Source organism: Lepidochelys kempii, chromosome 14 (assembly GCF_965140265.1).
Source record: "Lepidochelys kempii isolate rLepKem1 chromosome 14, rLepKem1.hap2, whole genome shotgun sequence".
Lineage (NCBI taxonomy): Eukaryota > Metazoa > Chordata > Testudines > Cheloniidae > Lepidochelys > Lepidochelys kempii.
The window spans coordinates 30,170,231-30,196,993 of record NC_133269.1 but is presented as its reverse complement, the minus strand read 5'-3'; the positions used below and the strand labels follow the sequence as shown (position 1 = coordinate 30,196,993).

The following is a 26,763-nucleotide window of genomic DNA, read 5'->3' as shown; positions in this document are numbered from 1 at the left end:
ATAGTTCACCCCATATGGGGGAACTTTCCTCTTCTCTGCCCCTCCCTGTCCTCCTTTGCCACACTGTCTGGCCATGCCTGTACCCGATTTTGAACTGTGGCTCTTACCCTCTGTCATTTACTTTGCTACTTGGCCCCTCTTCTTCCCCTGTCTCCAGCTGTTTGACCCTCCCGTGAAGTCCCTCCCCTCTGATTTGCCTCCTTTCCTCCTTTAACTCCTGTGAACAGCAGGGAGCAGATTGTAACCCCCCGAAAGGGCAGAGCCAGGCAGCGCTTTCAGCAGATGTTACTGAGCAGGCGCAGTTGGGATGATCCTGCTGAATAATAGGCAAATTGTGTCCAAAAGTAGATTAGAATGTTACGCTAGTCTCTCCTTCTTAAAGCTTGCTCTGCACCCAACTCAGGTAGGGACTTTCCCCGGTGGCTACAATTAGGGCAGCCCCGGTGCTGGGGAATGGCAGGAAAGTGACTCTGCACAAAGGGCCTTTTCAGGGGCCTGCAGCTGGTGAGTTTGTACTAGAGGGTGACGGGCTCCCCAGGTGTCTTTGAGCAGGTGTGTCTACTAGGGAGAAAATGCCCACCTAAGTTGGACAGTAACCAGTATTCTCCAGGCAGAAAGAGAGAAGAAGAGAGAGAGAGAAGACAGAACAGTAGAGTGGAGAGATTGAAAGGGGAAGAGAGAGCAATAAATGGGAACGAGGTTTCCACACCCCAACTGTGCCAAGCTCCATTCACTGTAGCACCCCGGGAAGATTGACTTTCCTAGATAAATTCATAGAGGATAGGTCCATCAGTGGCTATTAGCCAGGATGGGCAGGGATGCTGTCCATAGCCTGTTTGCCAGAAGCTGGGAATGGGCAACAGGGGATGGATCACTGGATGATTACCTATTCTGTTCATTCCCTCTGGGGTACCTGGCACTGGCCACTGTCTGAAGACAGGATACTGGCCTAGATGGACTTTCGGTCTGACCCAGTGTGGACATTCCTATGTTCTTATAAAGAAGGTGAAGAGCAGAAAGAGGAAAAGCCAGTTCCTGCCTCTGCCTAATCCCCATGCTGCTGGGGGAATGTGCTGACCTTGGGACAATATCAGGAGGACCCCCCAAAGCAGCTCCATTGATTCTGCTCTTTTCTAGCATTTGGCTCAGACTCTGTTACTGGGATGTTTTAAAAGTGTTTCAAGGATTTTGTTCCAGTGGGAGGAACCAGGTTTACATTGTAATAAAGTGACTGAGCATTTTCACAGTCTCTCTCTGAAGGGAAAGAGCCTGGGGGAATTGGGGTGTGAAATAGACTGAAACTCCTTCTGAAACCTCCCCAGTCGTCTTCTCACCCTGACAGGCTGCAGAATAACAACCACGTTTTGCCCCAGATTATCCCATGTTCCTGAGGGACAGGGAAGGGAAATGGCTGTGTTGGATCCAGCTCAGGTAAGGGATTCTGGGGAGAGCTAGTGGGGAGGGTTGTTGTTGAGGGGGAGGGGAAGGACATACATAGGGTGAAGCAGGGAGGGGGACAGGTATAATAAACCTGCTGGGACATGCCCAGCCTAGGGCTTTGTGTGTGTGTATGTGTGTGAATATTCCTCCATATCTGAAAGAGGAAACAACCCCCTTGAACAGGGCTGGAAAAACAAACCAGAGTGCTGGAGCCTGAACCCACTAGGCAGAGACTGTGGTGAAATACAAAAGGAAGGTGTTGGGATTCCTGTCCCTGTTCCCGTGTGGAGCTCTGCTTCCCATATCAGCCTGTGCCTAGTAGGAATGTGGTAAATGAGAAGACCCTGTCGTCCTCCGTCTGCTGGGAGGGACAAGGAGCTCTCACCTTCTCTCTGTTCCTTAGAGCCTCCTGGCCACTCTGAGCAGGGTGGGGGTGGGATTCTGCTCCTCTGTCCCTCCCAGAGCTGTCATGTCTTTGTGCTTCTTCCCCCATGAATAGTGGGATTGTGGCTGGGGCAGCAGGCACTGAGTGGGGAGCACCTGTTGTTTCAGATGTCGGTGACCTTCGAGGATGTGGCTGTGTACTTCACGGAGGGGCAGGGGGCTCTGCTGGACCCCGGTCAGAGAGCCCTCTATAGGGACATCATGCAGGAGAATTATGAGATGGTGACCTCAATGGGTAAGGATTCCTGTCCCCTCAGCTATTTGAAGCCATGGGGCCTGCATTTCTGAATCTGGTCAGGCTCTTCCCTGGTTAGAGGGGAATGGGTCACATAGTCCAGGGGCTCTCAACCTTTCCAGACTACTGATTTCTAATGTATACCCCAAGTTTCACCTCGCTTAAAAACTACTTGCTTACAAAATCAGACATAAACATAAAAAATTGTTATAGCACACTATTACTGAAAGTTGCTTACTTTCTCATTTTTACCATATACTTATAAAATAAGTCAATCGGAATATAAATATTGTACTTATATTTCAGTGTGTAGCATATAGAGCAGTATAAACAAGTCATTGTCTGTATGAAATTTTAGTTTTTACTGACTTTGCTAGTGCTTTTTATGTAGCCTCTTGTAAAACTAGGCAAATATCTAGATGAGTTGATGTACTCCTGGGAGATCTCCGCATACCTCCAACATGTACCCCTGGTTGAGAACCACTGGGATTGTCCACAGCTCCAGTGTGAAAGAGCTGTTAGTCTCCAAACCTTCTTCAGTGGGATAGGGGAGTCATGAACCTAATGGACTTTCTAATTTATGCCCATCACTCCAGCTTTCCTGGGGGCAGAAGCAATGTATTATCCTATCTGCATTAATTCTCACTCGCACACAGGATCTCTGTTCACCTCCCTTCATGGGATTAGCTCCATCTCTGGGGAGGGCTCTGGATGTTTAGACATAGACAGGGGTTTAACACCAGAGCTGTGTGTGCCTCAGCAAGTCCCCCAGAGCCCACAGATCCTGAAAATTCCTAGTGAGAGTGTGACAACTCCCTCCACCCCCAAACATCTGCCACTCCCAAGGGGGCTCTGTGACCACATTCCCATCTGTTCAGATCCCACAACCCCCATCACAGTACGAGGCCAGGTTAGAATCAGGGTATGTTCTTTGTGACAAATAGTTTTTGAATCCTCAATGCACCATGATCTTGCCTGATTTCACCCCCTCAGCAGGACTCCCCATTCCCAAACCTGACCTGATTGCCCGGCTGGAAAGAGGGGAAGAGCCATGGGTCCCGGATCTCCAGGCTTCTGAGGAAAGGAAGATCCCAAGAGGCACCCACACAGGTGAGCAGTCAGTGACACTGACACAGAAACCATCTGGTGAACCTATCCTCTTAGCTGTCAGGAGTTTTCTCCCCGACTTCACTTCCCTGTGAGTGTTTGAATGGGATGTGGAGGTAGAATCCAATTTCTCACTCTCCCCAATGGTTATTGGGCTACTGTGTTTTCCCTGTTTCCCTCTTTTTTTTTTTTTTTTCCCCTTTCTCCCCAGCACAGAATGACTCTCTTCTGGATTCTCTCTCTCCCAGCAGGTGATAGGACTATGAGTGAGAACAGGGAGGAGAATCCACAACAGAAAAGTAAAGCACTGCTGAAATCACAGGGGATGCTTTTGAGAAGAGCTAAAGGGAATTCTTCTCAATGCTTGGAAAATGTCAAAACCTGGGGAAATCAACATAAATCAAAGACGAAGCTGGGAAACCACCTAAGGAAGAAAGTAGGTGAATCCATTCAGTATGGGGTAGGATGTAACGATTTCAAGGAAACCATAGCCCAGCCAAAAACCCATGTGGAAGAGAGAACCTACAAGTGCTTAGACTGTGGGAAAAGTTTCAGTCGGAACTATTCCCTTCTACTACATCAGAGAATCCATTCAGGAGAGAAACCCTATAAATGCTTGCATTGTGGGAAAAGTTTCAGTCGGAACTATACCCTTATTCTACATCAGAGAACCAGTATGGGAGAAAGAACTCCTAATCACATTGATGGTGGGAAATGTGTCAATCAGAATTCAAACCTTATTACTCATCAGAAAATCCACACAGAGGAGAGACCCCATAAGTGCTTTGAGTGTGGAAAATGTTTCACTGAGAAGTCAACCCTTGTTAAACATCAAAGACTCCACACAGGAGAGAGAGCTCATAAATGCTTGCACTGTGGGAAAAGTTTCAGTCGGAACTATACCCTTATTATACATCAGAGAATCCATACGGGAGAAAAACCCCATAAATGCTTGCACTGTGGGAAAAGTTTCAGGCGGAACTACACCCTTATTCTACATCAGAGAATCCATACGGGAGAGAAACCCTATAAATGCTTGCACTGTGGGAAAAATTACAAGCAGAAATCAAGCCTTTTTTCACATCAGAAAATCCACACAGGAGAAAAACCCCATAAATGTCTGGACTGTGGGAAAAGCTTCATTCACAGCTCACAGCTTATTAGACATGAGAGACTACACACGGGAGAGAGACCTTATAAATGCCTTGAATGTGGGAAAAACTTCAGTCGGAACCATACCCTTATTCTACATCAAAGAATCCATACAAGAGAGAGACCCCATAAGTGCCTCTACTGTGGGAAGTGTTTCAGTCGGAATTCAAACCTTGTTACTCATCAAAGAATCCACACGGGCGAGAGACCCCATAAATGCGTTGTGTGTGGGAAATGTTTCAAAGACAAGTCAAACCTTATTACACATCAGAGAATCCATACTGGGGGGAGACCCCATGCATGCTTGGACTGTGGGAAAAGCTACAGTCGGCGGTCACACCTTACTAAACATCAGAGAATCCACACAGGAGCGTGCCCCCATAAATGCTTGAGCTGTGGGAAAACTTTCAATCAGAACTCAAACCTTGTAACACATCAGAGAATCCATATGGGAGAGAAACCCTATAAATGCTTGGACTGCGGGAAAGGCTTCAGTCAGAGCTCACACCTCACTATGCATCAGAGAATCCATACAGGGTATAAACCCTATAAATGTTCCGACTGTGAGAAAACCTTCATTCAGAGATCACATCTTCTTAGACATCAGAAAGTCCACATGGGAAAGAGACATCATAAATGCCCAGACTGTGGAAAAAGGGTTAGGAAGAACTCACACCTTATCATGCACCAGAGAATCCATGTGGGAGAGACGTCTTGAATGTGGGTGATGTTTCAGTTGGGCACATATCATATCAGGCATCAGCAAATCTACACAGGGAAGAGTTCTTTTAAATGTCCTTAGCATGGCGAATGCTGCAATTAGGAAGCTAAAGCCATATTGGACCTCAGAGACGCCTCCATACAGGACAGAAATGCTGTTTGTGCTCTGACTAGGGCTGGTCACGGTAGTATATACATCTCCATTTCCTAATTCCCATACACAGCAGTGGCATTTGGCTCCCAAGTACCTAGCTGCCCATCTCTGGGGGGAGGTTCCAGCAGCAGCTGACCCTGAGGTGATCAGGGACCCTCTGGCTTTGCCTGCTCTAAGCAAACCCCAGGCAGAGGAGGAGAAGTCCTGATCAGCCCCTCCGCCCTGCTGCAGCCTTCGGTACTGAACTGATGGGCCTTCTTGCCTCTTGCTAATCTGCTGGGGGAAGGGAGAGAGAAACTCCTCCAGAAGCTCCCGCTGGGGTTTTCCCCCCCTCCTCCCTTCCCATCCAAGATGGGGTTCCCTTTCCACTGATATTAGAGAAGTATACTTAGGCCAGGCCCCACCTTCACGCCACACACTTGTCCCCATCCTGCATCTTCCACCAGTCCCTGGGCTTGGCTCAGCCTCCACGCTTATCTGGAACTGTTTCCTGCAGGATAAGTGTCCCAGGGTGCTGGGGATCAGATGTCAAGTGATCAGGAGGGGGTTTTGCCAGGAGTCTGGGGGATTTAATATTTTGGGCTGGTGGAGAAGAGAATCAAATGGACCTCAGTGCTCAGATGATCAAGATATTGGTCATCATGGAATGAGAAGAGAGGGAGAGTTCAGGGTTAGGGAGGTTCTACCCTCTATCATTCACCTCCTCTGCCCCTTTTCCCTGCCGCCTTTACATTCAGAAGGCAACACTGAGAGGGACTAATTTCCACAGGGCCTTTTTTGGGAGGCCTAGAAATTCAACCTCACCAGGAGGCTAAGTTTTTCTAGCCTAAGAAAGTGGTCAGGAGTAGCAACCAGAATGATCATGGCTTGTTTTGTAAAGGACTTGGAGGTCTACTGATGAAAAGTTCTATCCAAGCACTACATATAATTTTTTATTTATTTTGGGCCAAGCAAAATGAGACCCGACACTCAACTCCATGGCTTTTTTTGCACGTAATGCAATGACTTTGAATGCTGCAACTGATTAATTCAGCCATTTCAAACACCTGTGCAATGCATGGGGAAAGATAGGCACCTGAGGATAGGAGCCACAAAAGTCAGTACCCTAGGTGGGAAGTCACCTAAGCTGGCCAGTGGGACATGCCAATGAGAGTTCTATCCTAAATCAGTCCCTCTGACAGTTATGTACCAAAGTCTGGGCTGCTGGGAATTGCCAATTTCTGCTTGGGATGGAGGCTGGGAACCCTGTTCCTGGACTCAGGCAACTTATGCTGCAAGCAATTGGTTTATCACCAGGACCCTCAACCCAAGCAGGCGAGGGTGGAGAGGTCAGAGCAATCGCTGGAGTCATGCAGTCCTGGCGGCAGGACGGGAATTGCACTCACTGCAGTAACTCTTTGTTGTTGTGGGTGGAATCCACATTCCTTGCAAGATCTCAGAGCCCAGGCTGTAGATGGGAGAGGTTAGTATCTTCCCAAGGGACCCTCCCACTTCGAAGACCCCGGCCTGCCCAGGACATCGGTCAAGATTCCTTCCCCACTCTGAACTCTAGGGTACAGATGTAGAGACCTGCATGAAAGACCCCCGAAGCTTATTCTTACCAGCTTAAGTTAAAAACTTCCTCAAAATACAAACTTTGCTTTGTCCTTGAACCCTATGATGCCACCACCACCAAACGTGTTAAACAAAGAACAGGGAAAGAGCCCACTTGGAGACGTCTTCCCCCCACAAGCCCTACATCCCCTTTCCTGGGGAAGGCTTGATAAAAATCCTCACCAATTTGCATAGGTGAACATAGACCCAAACCCTTGGATCTTAAGAACAATGAAAAAGCAATCAGGTTCTTAAAATAAGTTGTGCTGAATGGAATGTATATTCCTGTTTTTTTTGTAACTTAAGGTTTTGCCTAGAGGGATTCTCTATGTTTTGAATCTGATTACCCTGTAAGGTATTTACCATCCTGATTTTACAGAGGTGATTCTTTTACTTTTTCTTCTATTAAAATTCTTCTTTTATCAGCCATTTAAACAAAACAGAATCTAACACATATCTAACTAGATTGCTTATTAGCCCTTTACAGGAGTTCTGACCTGCATTCCTGCTCTGGTCCCGGCAAAAGCATCACACAGACAGAGCCTTTGTTTCCCCCCACCTCCAGCTTTGAAAGTATCTTGTCTCCTCATTGGTCTTTTTGGTCAGGTGCCAGCGAGGTTATCTTAGCTTCTTAACGCTTTACAGGTGAAAGGTTTTGCCTCTGGCCAGGAGGGATTTTATAGTTCTGTATACAGAAAGGTGGTTACCCTTCCCTTTATATTTATGACACGCCCCCCAAATCACAGGGTGAAACACTGGCTGTGATTTCTTCCTAGAGCTCTAGGAGAAAACAGTTAATAAGACACATGCACCTCTAAATATACTATTAACTGTATAAAGACTAACAATATTTTTCACATCTCAAGGACGATTTTAACCAGTTGATTCTGGGAAACTTTCACAGGAGAGTGCATCAGCCACTTTGTTAGAAGCTCCTGAGATGTGTTGCATGTCAAAATCAAAATTTTGGAGAGCTAAACTCCACCGAGTTTTTTGTTGTTTCCCGTGGTGGTATGAAGCCACTTTAGCACAGCATGGTTGGTTTGCAGGTGGAAACGCTGTCCCCAAACATATGGGCGTAGCTTTTCCAGGGCGTAGACAATGGCGTAACATTCTTTTTCACTGACTCACCAGTTGCTTTCCCTCTCAGACAGCTTCTTGATGAGAAACACTACATGGTGGAATTGTTGATCCGGTCCTTCCTGCATTAAAACTGCTCCCACACCATGCTCGGATGCATCTGTGGTTACTAGGAACGGTTTGTGAAAGTCTGGGGCCCTTAGTACAGGGTCAGACATGAGTGTCACTTTAAGCTGGTTAAAGCTTCTGACACTCTTCGGTCCACTGAACGGCATTTGGCTGTTTCTTTTCGGTTAGGTCTGTCAGTGGGGTGGCGATTTAGCTGTATTGCAGTACAAATCGCCTGTAATAACCGGCCAAGCCTAAGAAGGATTGGACCTGTTTCTTTGACTTTGGGACAGGCCACTTTTGGATAGCATCCACTTTGGCCTGTAGGGGGTTGATAGTTCCTTGACCCATCTGGTGTCCAAGGTAAGTCACTCTGTTTAGGCCTATTTGACACTTCTTAGCCTTAACAGTTAGTCCTGCCTCCCTTATGTGCTCGAAGACTTTTTGTAGATGTTCCAGGTGTTCTGCCCAGGAATCCGAAAATATGGCCACATCATGAAGGTAGGCGACTGCATATTCTCCTAATCCCGCTAGGAGACCATCTACAAGTCTTTGGAAGGTGGCAGGTGCATTCCGCAGCCTGAAAGGGAGTACATTAAATTCATACAGCCCGACGTGTGGTGAAGGCTGACCTTTCCTTGGCAGATTCATCTAGCGGTACCTGCCAGTACCCCTTGGTTAAATCCAAGGTAGAGATGAACTGGGCCCATCCCAGTTTCTTCAATAGTTCATCTGTGCGTGGCATTGGATAATTGTCTGGGCAAGTTACAGCATTTAGCTTACAGTAGTCCACAGAAAAACTTATCTCCGCATCTGGTTTGGGAACTAGAACCACTTGAGATGCCCATGCACTGCCAGAGGGGCAGATTACACCCATCTGTATCTCCCGTTCTATAGCAGTTTTAGCTTGAGGAGACACCTGGTAAGGTTGGACTTTAATTGGGTGAGCATTACCTGTGTCAATGGAGTGGTATGCCCGTTCAGTCAGTCCTGGGGTGGCTGAGAATGTCGGTGCATAGCTAGTGCACAGCTCCTTGATCTGCTGTCGCTGCATATGTCCAAGAGTCATGGAGAGGTTCACCTCTTCTACGCCACCATCACTTTTCCCTTTGTAGTAGACACCTTCAGGCCACTCAGCGTCATCTCCTCCCTGGGCTGTAAACTGACAAACCTTTAAATCTCTAGAATAAAAGGGCTTTAGAGAATTAATGTGGTACACCTTAGGCTTTCGGTTGGAGGTAGGGAATGCTATGAGATAATTAACAGCTCCCAGGTGCTCCTGGACCATGAATGGCCCTTCCCACGATGCTTCCTTTTTATGGGCCTGGAGCACCTTTAAGATCATGACCTGGTCCCCTACTTTGAAGGAACGCTCTCTGGCATGTTTATCATACCAGGCTTTTTGCTCTTTTTGAGCATACTGTAGGTTTTCTTTAGCAAGGGCTAAAGAGGTTCGGAGGGTGTTTTGTAGGTTAGTTACAAAGTCCAGAATATTAGTTTCTGGAGAAGGTGTAAATCCCTCCCATTGCTGCTTCACCAACTGTAATGGCCCCTTAACCTCCTGGCCATATACAAGTTCAAATGGTGAAAACCCTAAACTGGGATGTGGTACAGCTGTGTATGCAAAGAACAACTGCTACAACACGAGGTCCCAATCATTGGAGTGTTCATTGACGAATTTTCCTATCATGGCCCCCAGAGTTCCATTAAACTTCTCCACCATGCCATTTGTTTGATGGTGGTAAGGAGTGGCAACCAACTGATTCACCCCATGAGCTTCCCAAAGGCTTTCCATAGTTCCTGCCAAGAAATTAGTTCCTGCATCTGTGCGGATGTCAGAGGGCCAACCTGCCCTGGCAAAAATGTCTGCTACTGCCTGGCAGACACTTTTAGCCCTAGTGTTGTTTAGAGCTGCTGCTTCCGGCCATTGGGTGGCAAAATCCATGAAAGTCAGTATGTACTGTTTTCCTCTGGGTGTCTTTTTCAGAAAAGGACCCAGAATATCCACAGCTACTTGCTGAAATGGAACCTCGATGATGGGGAGTGGCTGGACAGGGGCTTTGACCTGGTCTTGGGGTTTTCCTACTCTTTTGGCACACCACACAAGACAATAGGTAGAAACATCCTTGCCCATTCCCTCCCAGTGGAACGACTTTCCCAAATGGTCTTTGTTTCTGTTCACCCTAGCATGGCCACTAGGATGGTCGTGGGCTAAGCTTAATAGCTTTACCCGGTACTTAGTTCCAACTATCAACTGTCTCTGAGGATGCCAGTCTTCCTGGTGTCCATCAGAAAGAGTTTCCATGTATAAGAGGCTATGGGTTGTTCCGTACCGCTGTCCAAGCTCTTTGGAGGTTTTCATCTGCTTCCTGTTCGGTCTGGAACTGTTCCGTTGAGACTGGAGACATCAGTTCCTCATTGGATTGTGGATCTGGGCTTGGTCCCTCTGGAAGTGATGCAGGTGATGGGGCTGTTTCCATTGACTGTGAGCCGCTTTCTGCTGGTGCACTATGTTGGGGTTCAGGCTCCAGCTGAGCCTCTTGTGTAGGGTTATCTGCTGCTGCCAGTGCAGGTTCGGTGGGGCCCGCTGGTTTTGGGGTTGCAAGTACTGGATTCAGTGCTGGCAATGGTTCTGGTGCTGGTTGTTCCGCTGGTTCCGGTTCTGAGACTGGCTCTGTCTGGGTCTCTGTGACTGGATCCACTATTGCTGTTGCAGATATTGGCATGGGATCTGGTTCCATTACCTCGGACCGGGTCCTGGTAGAAGTTTCCAGAACAGAGCTAGGCATGACAGATTGCTTAGCCTGGCTGTGGGTGACCATTCCCACCCTCTTGGCTAGCTTCACATGATTGGCCAAGTCTTCCCCCAACAGCGTGGGGATGGGATAATCATCATAGACTGCAAAAGTCCACGTTCCTGACCAGCCCTTGTACTGGACAGGCAACTTGGCTGGAGGCAAGTCAAAAGAGTTTGACTTGAAGGGTTGAATCGTCACTTGGGCCTCTGGGTTGATTAAGTTGGGGTCCACTAAGGAAGCATGGATAGCCAACACCTGTGCTCCAAGCGGTGACCTTCTTCCCGCCCACACTCACAGCTTCCCTCTGCTCTGAGGGTATCTGGAAGGTATCTGGGCCTGAGGACCTCTGGTGTAATTTCGGTGGAATAAACTGTAATCTGTTGGGGTTCTTGGGGCAGTTGGCCTTTACATGCCCCAGCTCGTTACATTTAAAACATCATCCAGCTGACAGGTCACTGGGGTGAGGTGGGTTGCTGGAGAACGATGTGGCAGGACAATAAGGTGTCTGGAGTGTTCTTTGGGGTGTAGTTGGGGCCTTGGGCTGCCCCTGGTAGTAGGGTGTGGTCTGAGGGTGTCCCTTCTGGTATCCGCTGCAACTGTGACCAGGGTTGTTCCTCTCTCCTCCCTCCACCCGTTTTGTTCCATTTTGCCCCTCCTCTCTGGCGGTCTGGGACTGCTTGTATTGATCAGCATAAGAAGCAAGACTTCCTTAGAAGAATTAGAAGGGGAAGCAAAAGTGGATGGGAATCTGGGAGGCAGTGACCATGAGTTGGTTGAGTTCAGGATCCTGACACAGGGAAGAAAGGTAAGTAGCAGGATACGGACCCTGGACTTCAGGAAAGCAGACTTCGACTCCCTCAGGGAACGGATGGGTAGGATCCCCTGGGGGACTAACATGAAGGGGAAAGGAGTCCAGGAGAGCTGGCTGTATTTCAAGGAATCCCTGTTGAGGTTACAGGGACAAACCATCCCGATGTGTCGAAAGAATAGTAAATATGGCAGGCGACCAGCTTGGCTTAACGGTGAAATCCTAGCGGATCTTAAACATAAAAAAGAAGCTTACCAGAAGTGGAAGGTTGGACATATGACCAGGGAAGAGTATAAAAATATTGCTCGGGCATGTGGGAATGAAATTAGGAGGGCCAAATCGCACCTGGAGCTGCAGCTAGCGAGAGATGTTAAGAGTAACAAGAAGGGTTTCTTCAGGTTTGTTGGCAACAAGAAGAAAGCCAAGGAAAGTGTGGGCCCCTTAATGAATGAGGGAGGCAACCTAGTGACAGAGGATGTGGAAAAAGCTAATGTATTCAATGCTTTTTTTGCCTCTGTCTTCACGAGCAAGGTCAGCTCCCAGACTGCTGCGCTGGGCATCACAACATGGGGAGTAGATGGCCAGCCCTCTGTGGAGAAAGAGGTAGTTAGGGACTATTTAGAAAAGCTGGATGTGCACAAGTCCATGGGGCCGGACGAGTTGCATCCGAGAGTGCTAAAGGAACTGGCGGCTGTGATTGCAGAGCCATTGGCCATTATCTTTGAAAACTCGTGGTGAACGGGGGAAGTCCCGGATGACTGGAAAAAGGCTAATGTAGTGCCAATCTTTAAAAAAGGGAAGAAGGAGGATCCTGGGAACTACAGGCCAGTCAGCCTCACTTCAGTCCCCGGAAAAATCATGGAGCAGGTCCTCAAAGAATCAATCCTGAAGCACTTACATGAGAGGGAAGTGATCAGAAACAGTCAGCATGGATTCACCAAGGGAAGGTCATGCCTGACTAATCTAATCGCCTTCTATGATGAGATTACTGGTTCTGTGGATGAAGGGAAAGCAGTGGATGTATTGTTGCTTGACTTTAGCAAAGCTTTTGACACGGTCTCCCACAGTATTCTTGTCAGCAAGTTAAAGAAGTACGGGCTGGATGAATGCACTCTAAGGTGGGTAGAAATTTGGCTAGATTGTCGGGCTCAACGGGTAGTGATCAATGGCTCCATGTCTAGTTGGCAGCTGGTGTCAAGTGGAGTGCCCCAGGGGTCGATCCTGGGGCCAGTTTTGTTCAATATCTTCATAAATGATCTGGAGGATGGTGTGGATTGCACTCTCAGCAAATTTGCGGATGATACTAAACTGGAAGGAGTGGTAGATACGCTGGAGGGCAGGGATAGGATACAGAGGGACCTAGACAAATTGGAGGATTGGGCCAAAAGAAATCTGATGAGGTTCAATAAGGATAAGTGCAGGGTCCTGCACTTAGGACGGAAGAACCCAATGCACAGCTACAGACTAGGGACCGAATGGCTAGGCAGCAGTTCTGCGGAAAAGGACCTAGGGGTGACAGTGGACGAGAAGCTGGATATGAGTCAGCAGTGTGCCCTTGTTGCCAAGAAGGCCAGTGGCATTTTGGGATGTATAAGTAGGGGCATAGCGAGCAGATCGAGGGACGTGATCGTCCCCCTCTATTCGACATTGGTGAGGCCTCATCTGTAGTACTGTGTCCAGTTTTGGGCCCCACACTACAAGAAGGATGTGGATAAATTGGAAAGAGTCCAGCAAAGGTCAACAAAAATGATTAGGGGTCTGGAACACATGAGTTATGAGGAGAGGCTGAGGGAGCTGGGATTGTTTAGCCTGCAGAAGAGAAGAATGAGGGGGGATTTGATAGCTGCTTTCAACTACCTGAGAGGTGGTTCCAGAGAGAATGGTTCTAGACTATTCTCAGTGGTGGAAGAGGACAGGACAAGGAGTAATGGTCTCAAGTTGCAGTGGGGGAGGTTTAGGTTGGATATTAGGAAAAACTTTTTCACTAGGAGGGTGGTGAAACACTGGAATGCGTTACCTAGGGAGGTGGTAGAATCTTCTTCCTTAGAGGTTTTTAAGGTCAGGCTTGACAAAGCCCTGGCTGGGATGATTTAATTGGGGATTGGTCCTGCTTTTGAGCAGGGGGTTGGACTAGATGACCTCCTGAGGTCCCTTCCAACCCTGATATTCTATGATTCCTGCTGAGTCCATTTTCTTATCCCATAAACACTGTTTTATTTCCTCCTTGGACATATTCAGGAATTGCTCCTGAGCCATCAAATCACAGATTCCTTCAAAGCTAGTTACACCCTTTCCTTTGACCAATTTATCTAACAGATCCTTTATCTGGTTTAGATAAGCCACATTACTTAGTCCAGGTCCTCTCTTAAGGGCTCTAAATTTTACTCTGTAAGTTTCAGGTGTAACTTGAAATTGCTTTGAAACCAAATCCTTAAATTTAGTATAGTTAGAAGCCTCATCAATAGGCATCTTATTGAATATGTCCAGAGCTCTTCCAGTCAAGTTTGCAACCAATGTGGTCATCTTGTGAGCTTCAGGAATTTTATAGAGCGTGCACAGTCTCTTAAAGGTGAGAAAATATTCAGCAATATCACTGTTATTCATCATACTGTGGACATAGTCGCTCCCATTTGTGGATTGTTGGATAAGGATTGTTAGGGTTATCCGGTATATTCTGCTGAGCCTTTGCTTTCTCCATCTCCAGTGCATGCTTCCTCTCTTTTTCCTTTGCCTTCATTTCTCTCCTGTGGGCAGCCTCTTTGGCTTTTTCTGCTTTGGGTTCTGTCATGTTAGCCTCTCTGTTTTTAACTAACTTTATACCTGAGAATTAAAAAAAAAAAACCTGGCTTGTAGAATTTTTGTGCTGTAATGTGATAGCTATGTTCTTTGATAGCTATTCTCAGCCTACAGAAAAATCCTTTGTCTCCAAGCAAATATGATTCCCAGGTGGCAACTACAATTACATTGTGAGGGAAACATTGCTGAATCCATTTAAGAAGTGCTTCTTTTATGTTGTATCTTTCTAGTTTCCTCCATATTTAAGAGCCTCCTCCCCTCCCCCCCAATTTGGGAGAATGGTGTCTCCCAGGTGTTAAAATCATCTAGCCTTTAATTGGCAGATACACCCCCTTATCCTGCATTGTTTGGGGCTTAGTCCCCATATGGGGCTGCTTTGTGTGTGATTGTCTGCCTCCTTCCTGAAGCAGAATGCATAATTGCTAAACCACTCCATCCCATATAACAACCCTACTGCATTAACCCCTCACATTCCCACCACTGCATTCACACCAAGGGATCCCAAATGCTCTGTGACAGACTGACAATGTTCTGAACAAACCTTATAGAATTAAGATAAACTTTACTGAAATAAATCCGACCTTACTGAATTAGGTTTAATCCCTTTGGGTCCATTGTGTTAAAAATGCAATTGTGTATGTGTTTATTGTGGCATTATACATCTCTTTTTCCAGTATGAGGGAGATGTGAATGTAATTCCTTCACTTATCAGCCCTTTGAAACCGCTGCCTGGAGAGTGTCGCATAAACTAATTCAAATGGGATTTTCCAGACAAAGAAAAGACTTTGGGATAAATTACCAAGGTTTAGACCGACTCAGGGCCTTCTTCTTGACCCAGCAAATGGACAGGACCCCTGGTCCATGGAAAGCTTAAATCCTTAGGGAAGGGTTGAAAGGGCACTGACCTACAGAGGCTCCATAAGACTGGGTACTGGTTCTGAGCAGAAGCTGTGATGAACCTGAAGCTACAAGGAAACTTCTTGAGTGGAAGGACTAATCTCTGGCCAGAGTCCATGTTAGAGTGGGGATGATCTCTGATAAGCTTATTAGCATGCCTGTAGGTTCTTTTATTGGTTTTAATATGTTTTCTCTGTAATGCATTTTACCTTAAGAATAAAATAGGCTTGCTTAGAAAGAGCTGTGTGATAACAGTGACTGCCCACAGTTAAAAGATAATTGTCTCTGAAGAGAAAGCAAGCAGGCCTGCTGGGGCTGCCTGTCTCTGCTGGGACCAACACAGTAAAGGTAGGGAACTAGACCATCTAGAAATGCCATGATCAGGAGGGAGAGAGATGCGGGTCTCCCCCCAAAAGAGGCAACAGTCTGGGTGCCAGAAGCTTGAGAGTTGAGGAGATGCCTGACATGCACCTCATGGTAGGAAGTAACCCAGGGAATGTAGTAGAAGTTGGTGCTTATTCCCTTAATGGGAAATCCCCTGGCTTCATAGCATCCTGGGTTGGAACCCAGTGGAGCAAGGTGGGCCTGCCTTGCCCCCCCCCCACTTGCTTGTTTGCCTGCAAGCCCATCCAGGAGGCTCAGGGGCCATAACCTGTTTGGTTGCTTTGCCCCACCTGGGAGCTACAAACTGACTGTTTGTCCTGCCCTACCGGAGGGTGAGAAACCCCAGTTGCTGTTGCTTGCCCCAACCAGGAGGCTCAGGGGCCATAGACTGCTTGTTCACTCGCCCTGCCTGGGGGGCTACAGACTGACTGTTCTGCTCTGCCCTGCCCTGCCCTTCCCAGAGGGTCAGAAACCCCCATTGTCGCTGACTGCCACAGCCAGGAGGCTTGCAGGCGACAGACTGCTTGTTCTGCCCTAACTGGGGGCCATGGCTGGATTATTTGCTCGACCCTGCCAGGAGTTCTGAGGCCACCTTGTTACAATTATTTGATCCCACAGGGAGTCCAGATAATTGTGTGATGGGGTGTACCAATCCCACACTGGGCCAATAGGGGCAGCCCCACTCAACAAACGGCCCCCCATCACAGATCGCCTAAAATTTTCCTAACTTTTTATCTTAGACTGATCCTGCAAAGACTTATGTATCTGTATAACATCATGTCCTGTACTCCAAGAGTACTATTCACAACGTACAACATGAAGCATAAGTGTAAATATTTGTAGGATCAGGACCTAATTATGTGATTTAATATCCCTTCTGATTTTGGCCCATTTTCTGACATCGGATATTAACATAATATCTTCTCAGATTTTTCCAAGTTTCCTCTCTAATTATCAATTTGAAAAAAAATTACTTTCAATGCTTTCCCCTTTAATTCTTGGACACCTATGTCAAATCCCCTATAATAGAGGGAATATTTGAATGTAAGATACTGTGAAGAAAAGGAGACCCTGGGGAGCATGGATGGAGAATATGAGTGCAAGAGAAGATTAGATGGGAAACGGGGAGAGACAAGACAGTGATAAGGGAGAGATACAATGGCAGTTACCCTACCCAATGGGATAGAAGAGGATGAGGGGGCTGCTCCACTCGGCACCTAGTGGGGAAATTGGCACCCTGACAGCAGGATTGTCTGGCTGTGTAGACTCCCTCCTCAGGCCCTACGCTACCAGCACTCCCAGCTACCTTCAAGACACCACTGACTTCCTGAGGAAACTACAATCTGTCGGTGATCTTCCTGATAACACCATCCTGGCCACTATGGATGTAGAAGCCCTCTACACCAACATTCCACACAAAGATGGACTACAAGCCATCAAGAACACTATCCCCGATAATGTCACAGCTAACCTGGTGGCTGAACTTTGTGACTTTGTCCTTACCCATAACTATTTTACATTTGGGGACAATGTATACCTTCAAATCAGCGGCACTGCTTTGGGTACCCGCATGACCCCACAGTATGCCAACATTTTTATGGCTGACTTAGAACAACGCTTCCTCAGCTCTCATCCCCTAAAACCCCTACTCTACTTGCACTATATTGATGACATCTTCATCATCTGGACCCATGGAAAAGAAGCTCTTGAGGAATTCCACCATGATTTCAACAATTTCCATCCCACCATCAACCTCAGCCTGGTCCAGTCCACACAAGAGATCCACTTCCTGGACACTACAGTGCTAGTAAATGATGGTCACATAAACACCACCCTATACCGGAAACCTACTGACTGCTATTCCTACCTACATGCCTCCAGCTTTCACCCTGACCACACCACACGATCCATTGTCTACAGCCAAGCTCTACGATACAACCGCATTTGCTCCAACCCCTCAGACAGAGACAAACACCTACAAGATCTCTATCAAGCATTCTTACAACTACACTACCCACCTGCAGAAGTGAAGAAACAGATTGATAGAGCCAGAAGAGTTCCCAGAAGTCATCTACTACAGGACAGGCCTAACAAAGAAAATAACAGAACGCCACTAGCCGTCACCTTCAGCCCCCAACTAAAACCTCTCCAACGCATTATCAAGGATCTACAACCTATCCTGAAGGATGACCCAACACTCTCACAAATCTTGGGAGACAGGCCAGTCCTTGCCTGCAGACAGCCCCCCAACCTGAAGCGAATACTCACCAGCAACCACATACCGCACAACAGAACCACTAACCCAGGAACCTATCCTTGCAACAAAGCCCGTTGCCAACTGTGCCCACATATCTATTCAGGGGACACCATCACAGAGCCTAATAACATCAGCCGCACTATCAGAGGCTCATTCACCTGCACATCTACCAATGTGATCTATGCCATCATGTGCCAGCAATGCCCCTCTGCCATGTACATTGGTCAAACTGGACAGTCTCTATGTAAAAGAATAAATGGACAGAAATCAGATGTCAAGAATTATAACATTCATAAACCAGTCGGAGAACACTTCAATCTCGCTGGTCACACGATTACAGACGTGAAAGTTGCGATATTACAACAGAAAAACTTCAAATCCAGACTCCTGCGAGAGACTGCTGAATTGGAATTCATTTGCAAATTGGATACAATTAACTTAGGTTACCTTGCATAATGACTTAGCCACTCCCAGTCTCTATTCAAGCCGATTTCCCTTTGTTTTCCTAACCCCCCCCTTCCTCAGACGTTTTTGTTAAACCCTGGATTTGAGCTGGAAGTGTCCTACCTTGATTATCATACACATTGTAAGGAGAGTGATCACTTTAGATAAGCTATTACCAGCAGGAGAGTGGGGTGGGGGGAGAGAGTACCTTTTGTAGTGATAAACACCCATTTTTTTCATGATTTGTGTGTATAAAAACAAACATCTTCTGTATTTTCCACAGTATGCATCTGATGAAGTGAGCTGTAGCTCACGAAAGCTTATGCTCAAATAAATTGGTTAGTTGCTGAGGTGCCACAAGTACTCCTTTTCTTTTTGCAAACGCACACTGTGGGAGGTGGACAGATACACATACTCTGCTCCTTATTTATCATGTGAAAAAACTTTTTTAAGACCAACTCAGGGTTCAGGGGTCTGATGCCTGACTGTTTGGGGTTGGCAGTACGGGAAACTTTGTATATTTTAACAACTTATAGAAGGAAGAAGTGTATGCTGAAGTACCCAAGGATATCAGGATCCAGAAGATCCTCACATAATGATCCCCAGGGAATGTGCATTTGCTACTTCTGTGAAAGACCAGGGCATACTAGCCAAGAAAGGAGGAGACCACAGTCCCAGGCATTCAAAACCAAAGGGGCATCAGGAATAGTTGGCCCATCAACAGAAGGCCAAGCAGATGCAAGATTCCTAGGCCTGTCCTTGGTGGAAAATCAGTCTGCCTACAGTACTGAAAGGGAGTGCCAGCATATCTAGCAACTTCTGTGAATGAGCCTTTGGAGACTAACTGCTGAAGTACTTAGAGCAGGGAAGAAAACCAGTGTTGGTTTGATACTGGTTCAGAAGTCACCACCATTACTGAGTCGCCTTTTTCAAAATGGTTTGTACATCTAACAGCAGCTAATGGAATGGCAATCCCAGTGGGGGGATGCCTTGAAGTAGACATAGAATACATGGGTCAGATGCTGCCAGGAAAAAGCATCTTCATACTGAAAGACGAAGTCTCTGAAGGACGTAATCTGGGATATGGAGTCCCCAGGATGGTAGGGATGTACATCATTAGTGAGCTGAAGGAGCTACTCTTGCCAGGAGAAGGAACTAGGAGGATGAAGTATCCTAGGCACTCCAGCTGAAGACAGGTTCTAGGTAATCCATATTTCTGGGTTGTGACAGCCTTCAGGGATGGGGTGTTGGTGGTGTAGTGGTTAGCAGAGCTGCCATCTAAGCAGTAGGCATGGATTCAATTCCCAGCCACCACAGTGTCGTCTTCAGCTCTTTCCCATCTTGTATTACAACATTTGTAGTGTTGCAAAGCAGAGAGGAGAAGAGCTATTCAGCACCACCCCTGCTTTGTGGTGCAATGGAAAGGGTGTTGGACTTTTAAGAATAGTTTAGTGAGGAGGGCCAGTCATTCAAAAATTGTAGGTTCAGATCCCACCAGCATTTCTTTAGTGGCTACTCTGGTAGATTTTATGGAATAGGCAACCACTTGAATGTGGCCAAATGGGCCAAACACAAGGGAAGAAAGGCAGAGCTTGCAAACAGTACATGGCTCCCTCCACTTTCAGAGCGATGGGCTCAGCTCTTTTCCTGCTTCAGTGTGTAGCTGAAATATATTTTGGGGAGCCCAGCAGAGCGCGTGGGATCCTGTTATGATGGAGAGCATCTTGAGAGGGCAGGGCTCAGCCAAAGACACAGCTGGAACCCTGACCCCTCAGGTATAAAATACCCCAACACTTCCCCTTCCCTTCTGGCACCACCAAAATCCAGCTGCAGGTTGAACTGGCTGTGGGATTTCCCCTTCACATCCTGTTACCCCTCTGTTCCACCCCAGAGCCAGCTGCATCTCAGCAGTGGCAAGCGAGCCCAAGGCAGCAGTGCTGTGCGGCTGGTCCCCAGCTGCCCCACCCCAGAGGCGGCTGCATTTCACTGTGAGCCTGTGACCCTGCTACCATACACCAGAGGTGCCAAATTGGGTCTCTGAGCCCGTGGGCCATGCCCTGGGATCCCGCCAGCCACCTTGAACCTGGGTCCTATGCGTGTACGGCCCAGCAAGCTTGCTGCTGCCAGGGTAAATAACCCCAGGTGACTGATCCCTGGCTGGTGCTCTCAGCACTGTAGACAAGAACCGCTTGGCTCCAGCATCAGCAGATTCCTCCCTTGCACTGAGTTGGGAACTGCAGTAAGAGCCACAGAGCCATGCCTGCAGCAGGGAGCCGGGCAGGTGCATCTGTGTAGCTAGGGATGTGGGGAGGTGTCCCTCAGGTTCTGCAGGTGCACCCACCGTGGAGCTCCAAGAGAGCCACTTCTTCGCCACCACCGAGAATGTGATCGTGGCCTGCATGAACTACTGGCTGGAGGCGCTGGGCCTCCTGTCTCTGCCCCAGGCTGCCCTGGGGAATGCTGGCCTGTGGGACCAGCGCCTAGTGCTGTGCTGTCTGTGGGAGAAAGTGGCCACATTTGGTGGGGACCCAGCCCATTTGACACTCTTCAGCCAGAGTGCTGGGGCTGCGTCAGTCGGCTTCCATCTCCTCTTGCTGGGGAGCCGCTCCCCTCTTTGCCCATGCCGTTCTGCAGCGTGGTGTCCCCGCCTGTTCCTGGGCCTGGTTTAGCCCAGAAGCCACCCAGGAGGTAGGCTGGGTGTTGGGCTGTGACCTAGGCTGTAGGGTGACCAGACAGCAAATTTAAAAATTCAGGACAGGGGGTGGGGGGTAATAGGAGCCTATATAAGAAAAAGACCCCAAAATTGGGACTGTCCCTATAAAATCAGGACATCTGGTCACTCTACTAGGCTGTGCCGATCTCAATGACACTGCCCACGTGGGCAGCCTGTGAGGGAAGGAGCCATGAGACTTTGGGAAACACAGTGTGTCCATGCCAACTGTAGAAAGGGATTTCCTGCCCTATGTGCCACCGAGACTCTTGGAGTCTATACCCCTCCTGGCTGGCGTCACAGCCAACGAAGGCTCCTACATGGTCATCAGTGCCCTTAGCTTCACTGGGATGAACGCCACCATCTCCCTGCTTTGCCTCCAGAAGGCAGCCTGCGACTTCAGCTCTGTGAAAAAGAACATGGAGGGGTGGCCATTTTGGAAGAGGGAAAAACTGGGTTGTTTGGCTCTTGATCCTTCCTTGCTCATGGGAAGCCTCAATGAGACCTGGCTGGAGACTGTGGGTAGTTGGGTATGTCCTTGTCCCTCTCTGCTGCTACCTACTGGAGTGAAGGACACCTGGTTGGGGCATCCTCCTGTCTGCCCCCTTGTGGCTGGAATTCATTCCATTCCCCCCACTATGCTGACCCATTATTGCATTTCCCCTCAGGAATCCCACAGGGGCAGGAGGCAGTGGGAAGCAGTGGGCTCTTTACAATGCCATGGAGAAGATTGTTTTCCATATCGGAATGGAACTGCTCCAGGTGGAGGGGACATCGCCCACCCAGCTCTGTGGTTTCTTGACACCATTGGTCCCAGAGTACCAGCGGCTCAAGGGTGAGTGGCACGATTCGGGGCACAGTCTGGAGCAGTGAGGGGCTGTCATCCTGTAACCCTGAGTGCCTGAGCCAGCCAGTCCCCCGAGCCTGGCAACGGATTGGAACCAGTGCTCCCTAGAGGGAAAAGAACCCCATAATATGCTCCCATCTGCCAGTTCCCTCTTTCCATAGAGATGGGGGATATTCTGGCCTCCAGGCAAAACCTGGGGATAATTCTCCCATCCCTGGGCCTCTGGAATTCACATGCCATGGGCCACCTCTTGACTCTAGGCCTGGCTTTTTGGTGGTTGGAAAGTAACCCCCCATGCCTCTCTTTTAGCCCAGCCCAAAGGAACCTCCAGTAGGGGAGACAGAACGTGAGGAGGACAGAACGTGAGCTCTGTGGAGAAACACAAGATCTGCAGCAGGAAAAGCCCAGACCCCCCTCTGCCATCTCAGCTATGGGAGTTAGTCCCTTATTCTCATGGGTATTTGGGTGCCGAATGGGAGTTTGCTGCCTAAATATCTTTGAGGATCTTGGCCTAACTCTTCGAGCTTGGCATCGGTAGCATTTTTGTTGTAGTAATGCTGGCTGGCTACTAGATGCAGACAAGATCTGGCACACTCATCCCTCTTCCTAGTATCCCTACAGTGATACATTTATGTGCAATATATAAATATGCCCCAACTGTCACGGTGGAGGGGGAGTGGTCCCCTGGTCAACAGAGGAGACAAAGGAGGGATGCGATCGCATTTTCATATCCCTGCTTGCCAGTGCATCAAGTTAATAGCCGAAGTTAGCTGTCTCAAAGCCCAGCTTTGTCAGTGCAATAAATTTGTTAGTGCACTGGTAAAGCAGCAATGAGCAGCACTGTTGTAGTCTAACGGTATTAGCTCACAACACTATGAGATAATTTTCTTTTTTGCAAGTGAGTCTCATTACAGGTTTTATTCTAAACAAATCCAAGCATAACTTAAGAACAGCCATACTGGGTCAGCCCAGCGGTCCAGCTAGCCCAGTATCCTGTCTTACGACAGTGGCTGGTGCCAGATGTTTCAGAAGGAATAGACAGAAGAGGGCAATTATTGCATGATCCATCCCCCGTTGTCTAGTCCCACGATCTGGCAGTCAGAGGTTTAGGGGCACCCAGAGCATGGGGTTGTGTCCCTGACCAGCTTGGCAAATAGCCATTGATGGACCGATTCTCCATTAACTTATCTAGTTATTTTTTTAACCCAGTTATACTTCTGGCCTTCACGACCTCCCCTGGCAATGAGTTCCACAGGTTGACTGTGTGTTGTGTGAAGAAATACTTCCTTTTGTTTGTTTTAAACCTGCTGCCTCTTAATTTCACTGGATGATTCCTGGATCTTGTGTTATGTAAAGGAGTAAATAATTCCTTATTCACTTTCCCCACACTGTTTATGATTTTATAGATGGCTCTCATATCCCTCCTCAGTTGTCTCTTTCTAAGCTGAACAGTCCCAGTCTTTTTCAATGTCTCTTCTTATGGAAGCTGTTCGATACCTCTAATCATTTTTGTTGCCCTTCTCTGTACCTTTTCCGGTTCTCATATATCTTTTTGGAGATGGGGTGACCAGAACTGCACCCAGTATTCAAGCTGTGAGCTCACCAGGGATTTATGGAGTTATTATATTTTTTGTCTTATCTATCCCTTTCCTAATGATTCTTAAAATTCTTCTGTTAGCTTTTTAAAACTGCTACTGCACATTGAGTGAATGTTTTCAGAAAATGCTCCACAATGATTCTAAGACCTCTTTCTTGACAGGTAACAGCTAATTTAGACCCTCTTATGTTAGCTATATAGTTGGGAATATGTTTCAATGTTTATTATTTTTAGATTAATTTTTTCCACTGTATATTGTTGAACCATACCTCCTTTTAAAACATTCCTATTATTAAAACTATCCGACTACAAAACAAGCCCCCTAAAACACCTGTTAGTTGCGTCTCACTATCCAACACGTGGCCACTCACTCCCAGGTTAGGGTAGACCTTTTTCACCATTCACCAGTTTTCATGTGTTCTCATCCCTGCAGTCGCATGGTGAATGTGACAAAGATCATGAGTGTGGAACACAGGGAAAGCCTCAACTGTGCAGCTTTGGGTGCTTGGAGGAGATGCAAATATAGAGATCCTCGGAGGTACATGCAAATTTCACCTGCCACCTCTTCCCCCTGTACCCTCATGGGGGAGCTAGAGAACAGTGCATGAAAAGTAGCCCAGTGGCAGGTAGGAAGGTGGTTTCCACCTGCCATTTCACCTCCAGAGGGTAGTTTAGCTGCTTGTCCCACAGGCCGACTCAGTCATTTTTGCTATAGGCAACATCCCTGCTACTTGCCCCTTTGCTTCTCTGGGAGAAATGGGAAGAAGTGGATGTATTTACAAGGAGCAGCCTCACTGTAGCCTGCACAGGACCTAAGCAGATGGCAGCCATTATAACTCAGGGCAACTTGTATCTTCACTAGCATCAAGAATAATAGGACTGTGGCCATTCTGAGTGAGGGCATAGTTTCTTCAGTGAACAATGGGAGGTGGTGGCCATCTTTGCTAGGGGCAGCCTCATTTCTACCAGTAAGGACTGTAGGCAAACAGCAGGAATCATAATTCAAGACAGGTTGTGGCTTTAGTTCCACTGAGAACAATGGGAGATGGTGGCCTTTAGTCAGGGCAACATGTGCCTTCATCCTATGTGGAAGGATGTGAGATGGCAGCCATCTTAACTGAGGGCAAAGTGTGGCTTCAGCCTTCCTCCTGTTAAGGAAAAGTTAGCACATATGACTCCATTTTGGTTTGGGGCCTACCATTGTTTAAATGCCAGCACATCATACACCAGGAGGAGCAACCCTTGGATACTGACTCCCTGTGAAAATCCTCCTCCTTGTCTCCAGCCTTCCTTGACTCCCAGTATCTGGTTTTTGTCAGTCTCTAACTCCCTGTCTTTTGGCCTTGACGTGAGGCCTCCCATCCTGATAATAAAGGTTACTGATGCATGGCTTTAGGACCATGCTGTGTAATTAACATACTGGTATAGCACGAGGAATGCACCAAGCAGGGATAGGTGGTAGATAAGACAAGGGTTTGTTTATTGGCTAAGGTTTCCGATGCACGAGGGCAACATGCTTTGCTAAAAAGTATATAACCTTTGTATAATCTGTATTCAGGGTCCCCTCCTGGCTAGCAGGGGGGCACCACGCTCGAGCGTAATAAACTTAGTGTCTTTTGGGAACTCTGCAGTTGTGGACTTTGTTTATGTTTCTCAGCCTAGATTTGAACTATGCGTGTCCTATCAGGTATAATTCGCAGCATTTGTGTGCGTGTCCTACCAGGTGTAATTCGTAACAGTTTTGGAGACCACGAAGGGACTCTAGGCTCGCCCCAACAAGCGAGACTACACTCCTTCTCTCGGACAGCTCCAGCCGGCACAGGGTGAGTTCACCTTTGAGAACTCCGAGGAGGGAGGAGTGTGAGCTGTCACTTAGGTGATAAGGTGGCACATTTGGTGTCCTTTTGGTAGCCCATTATGGGTTCTGGGCAGAGTGTAAGTAAGGGGACCCCTTTGGCTGAAATTCTCGAGAATTGGGGGAATATTTCTGGTACCCATGAGTTAGGTTAAAAAAAAGAAAAAGCTGTAATCTTGTGCAAGGTTGAGTGGTGTTAGCTGCTGCCTTGGAGGCTCCTTCGGGAAACCAGCATTGGCAAGGGCGCGGAGAGATGAGGGGAAGGGGGCGTGGACGGGGGACAGGAGAAGGGGGAGGTAGGGATAAAATGAGGGACAGAAATTGTAATTATTGTAAGCAACCAGGGCACTGGAGGAGGGAGTGTCCCCTGCTTCCCCGAGGGGCTCCTTGGAAGAGCCAGGTAGAGACTAATCCTTCTTTTCCCCCTAACGCCCCCCAGAACCTTGTTAACCCCCAGTGACTAGAGGCGGAGGTTTTGGGGACTTTGGGAGAGTTGGAATGGGACTTGGGATTACAGTCACAAATTTATTTGAAAGGTGGAGAACACCTTGTGCCTTTTCTAGTAGATACTGGGGACACCCTCTCCACTTTAACTTTTGTTCCGGGCTCTCTGTCCAATACCAAGGTTTGGGTGTAGGGTATAGAAGGTAATCCCTGCCCGGCTCCTTTATCCTACCCTGTCCCTATCGAGCTTGGTTCTTTAAAGCTATCACATAGGTTTGTTGTAATGCCAGAGGGCGCCGCGAACCTTCTCGGGTGGGATGTGCTGGGCAAATTGGGGGCACACATATATTGCGCCCCCGAGGGGCTCCGCATGTCCGTCCCGGACTCGGCGGTTGCTTCTCTTATGGCATCGGTTACCCCTATTCCTGGTGTGCCCTCTGAATTGTCCAGTGTTCCCCACACTTTGTGGAGCACAAATCCTACTGATGTGGGTCTTCTTAAATCAGCGGTTCCAGTGAGTCTGAAAACAAGGGGCGGACTGCCTCCGTCCGTAAAACAATACCCCTTGCCAAAGGAGGCGAAAGAAGGCATCTCACTTCTTATTGACAACTATTTGACTCAGGGGGTTTTAGTCCCCTGCAGTTCGCCCTGTAATACTCCCATTCTTCCAATAAGGAAGCCTAAACCGGGACCAGACGGGCATCCAGTCTATTGATTTGTTCAGGATCTACGGGCTATAAATGGTTATGTTCTAGCCCCCCATCCAGTTGTCCCTGATCCGAGCACTATTCTAACACTGATTCCTCAGTCAGCCACTTGCTTCACTGTTATAGATTTGTGTGCGTGTCCTACCAGGTGTAATTCATAGCATTTGTGTGCGTGTCCTATCAGGT

The 26,763-nt window shown here is 47.8% G+C and overlaps 2 protein-coding genes across 12 annotated transcripts in view; both read left to right on the top strand.

Moving 5' to 3' along the window:
* LOC140898209 (uncharacterized) overlaps positions 1-26,763 on the top strand; it is a 63,139-nt gene that overhangs the window by 31,010 nt on the left and 5,366 nt on the right. The window contains exon 5 of the mRNA XM_073311709.1: positions 21,796-21,962. The gene's annotated coding sequence lies outside the window, so the exon portion shown is untranslated. The remainder of the gene's footprint in view (positions 1-21,795; positions 21,963-26,763) is intronic.
* The window catches only part of LOC140898214 (uncharacterized), a 43,001-nt gene that overhangs the window by 10,872 nt on the left and 5,366 nt on the right, over positions 1-26,763 (top strand). For 2 of the 11 annotated variants that reach the window (XM_073311732.1, XM_073311737.1), the window contains exons 2-5: positions 1,343-1,431; positions 1,993-2,119; positions 3,116-3,229; positions 3,475-21,962. In XM_073311732.1, the coding sequence (XP_073167833.1) occupies positions 1,408-1,431; positions 1,993-2,119; positions 3,116-3,229; positions 3,475-5,096 (1,887 nt within the window). In that variant the 5' untranslated portion in view covers positions 1,343-1,407 and the 3' untranslated portion in view covers positions 5,097-21,962. Of the gene's footprint in view, positions 1-1,342; positions 1,432-1,992; positions 2,120-3,112; positions 3,230-3,474; positions 21,963-26,763 lie in introns of all 11 variants that reach the window. The other 9 variants (XM_073311727.1, XM_073311726.1, XM_073311735.1 and 6 more) reach the window with 7 other exon arrangements.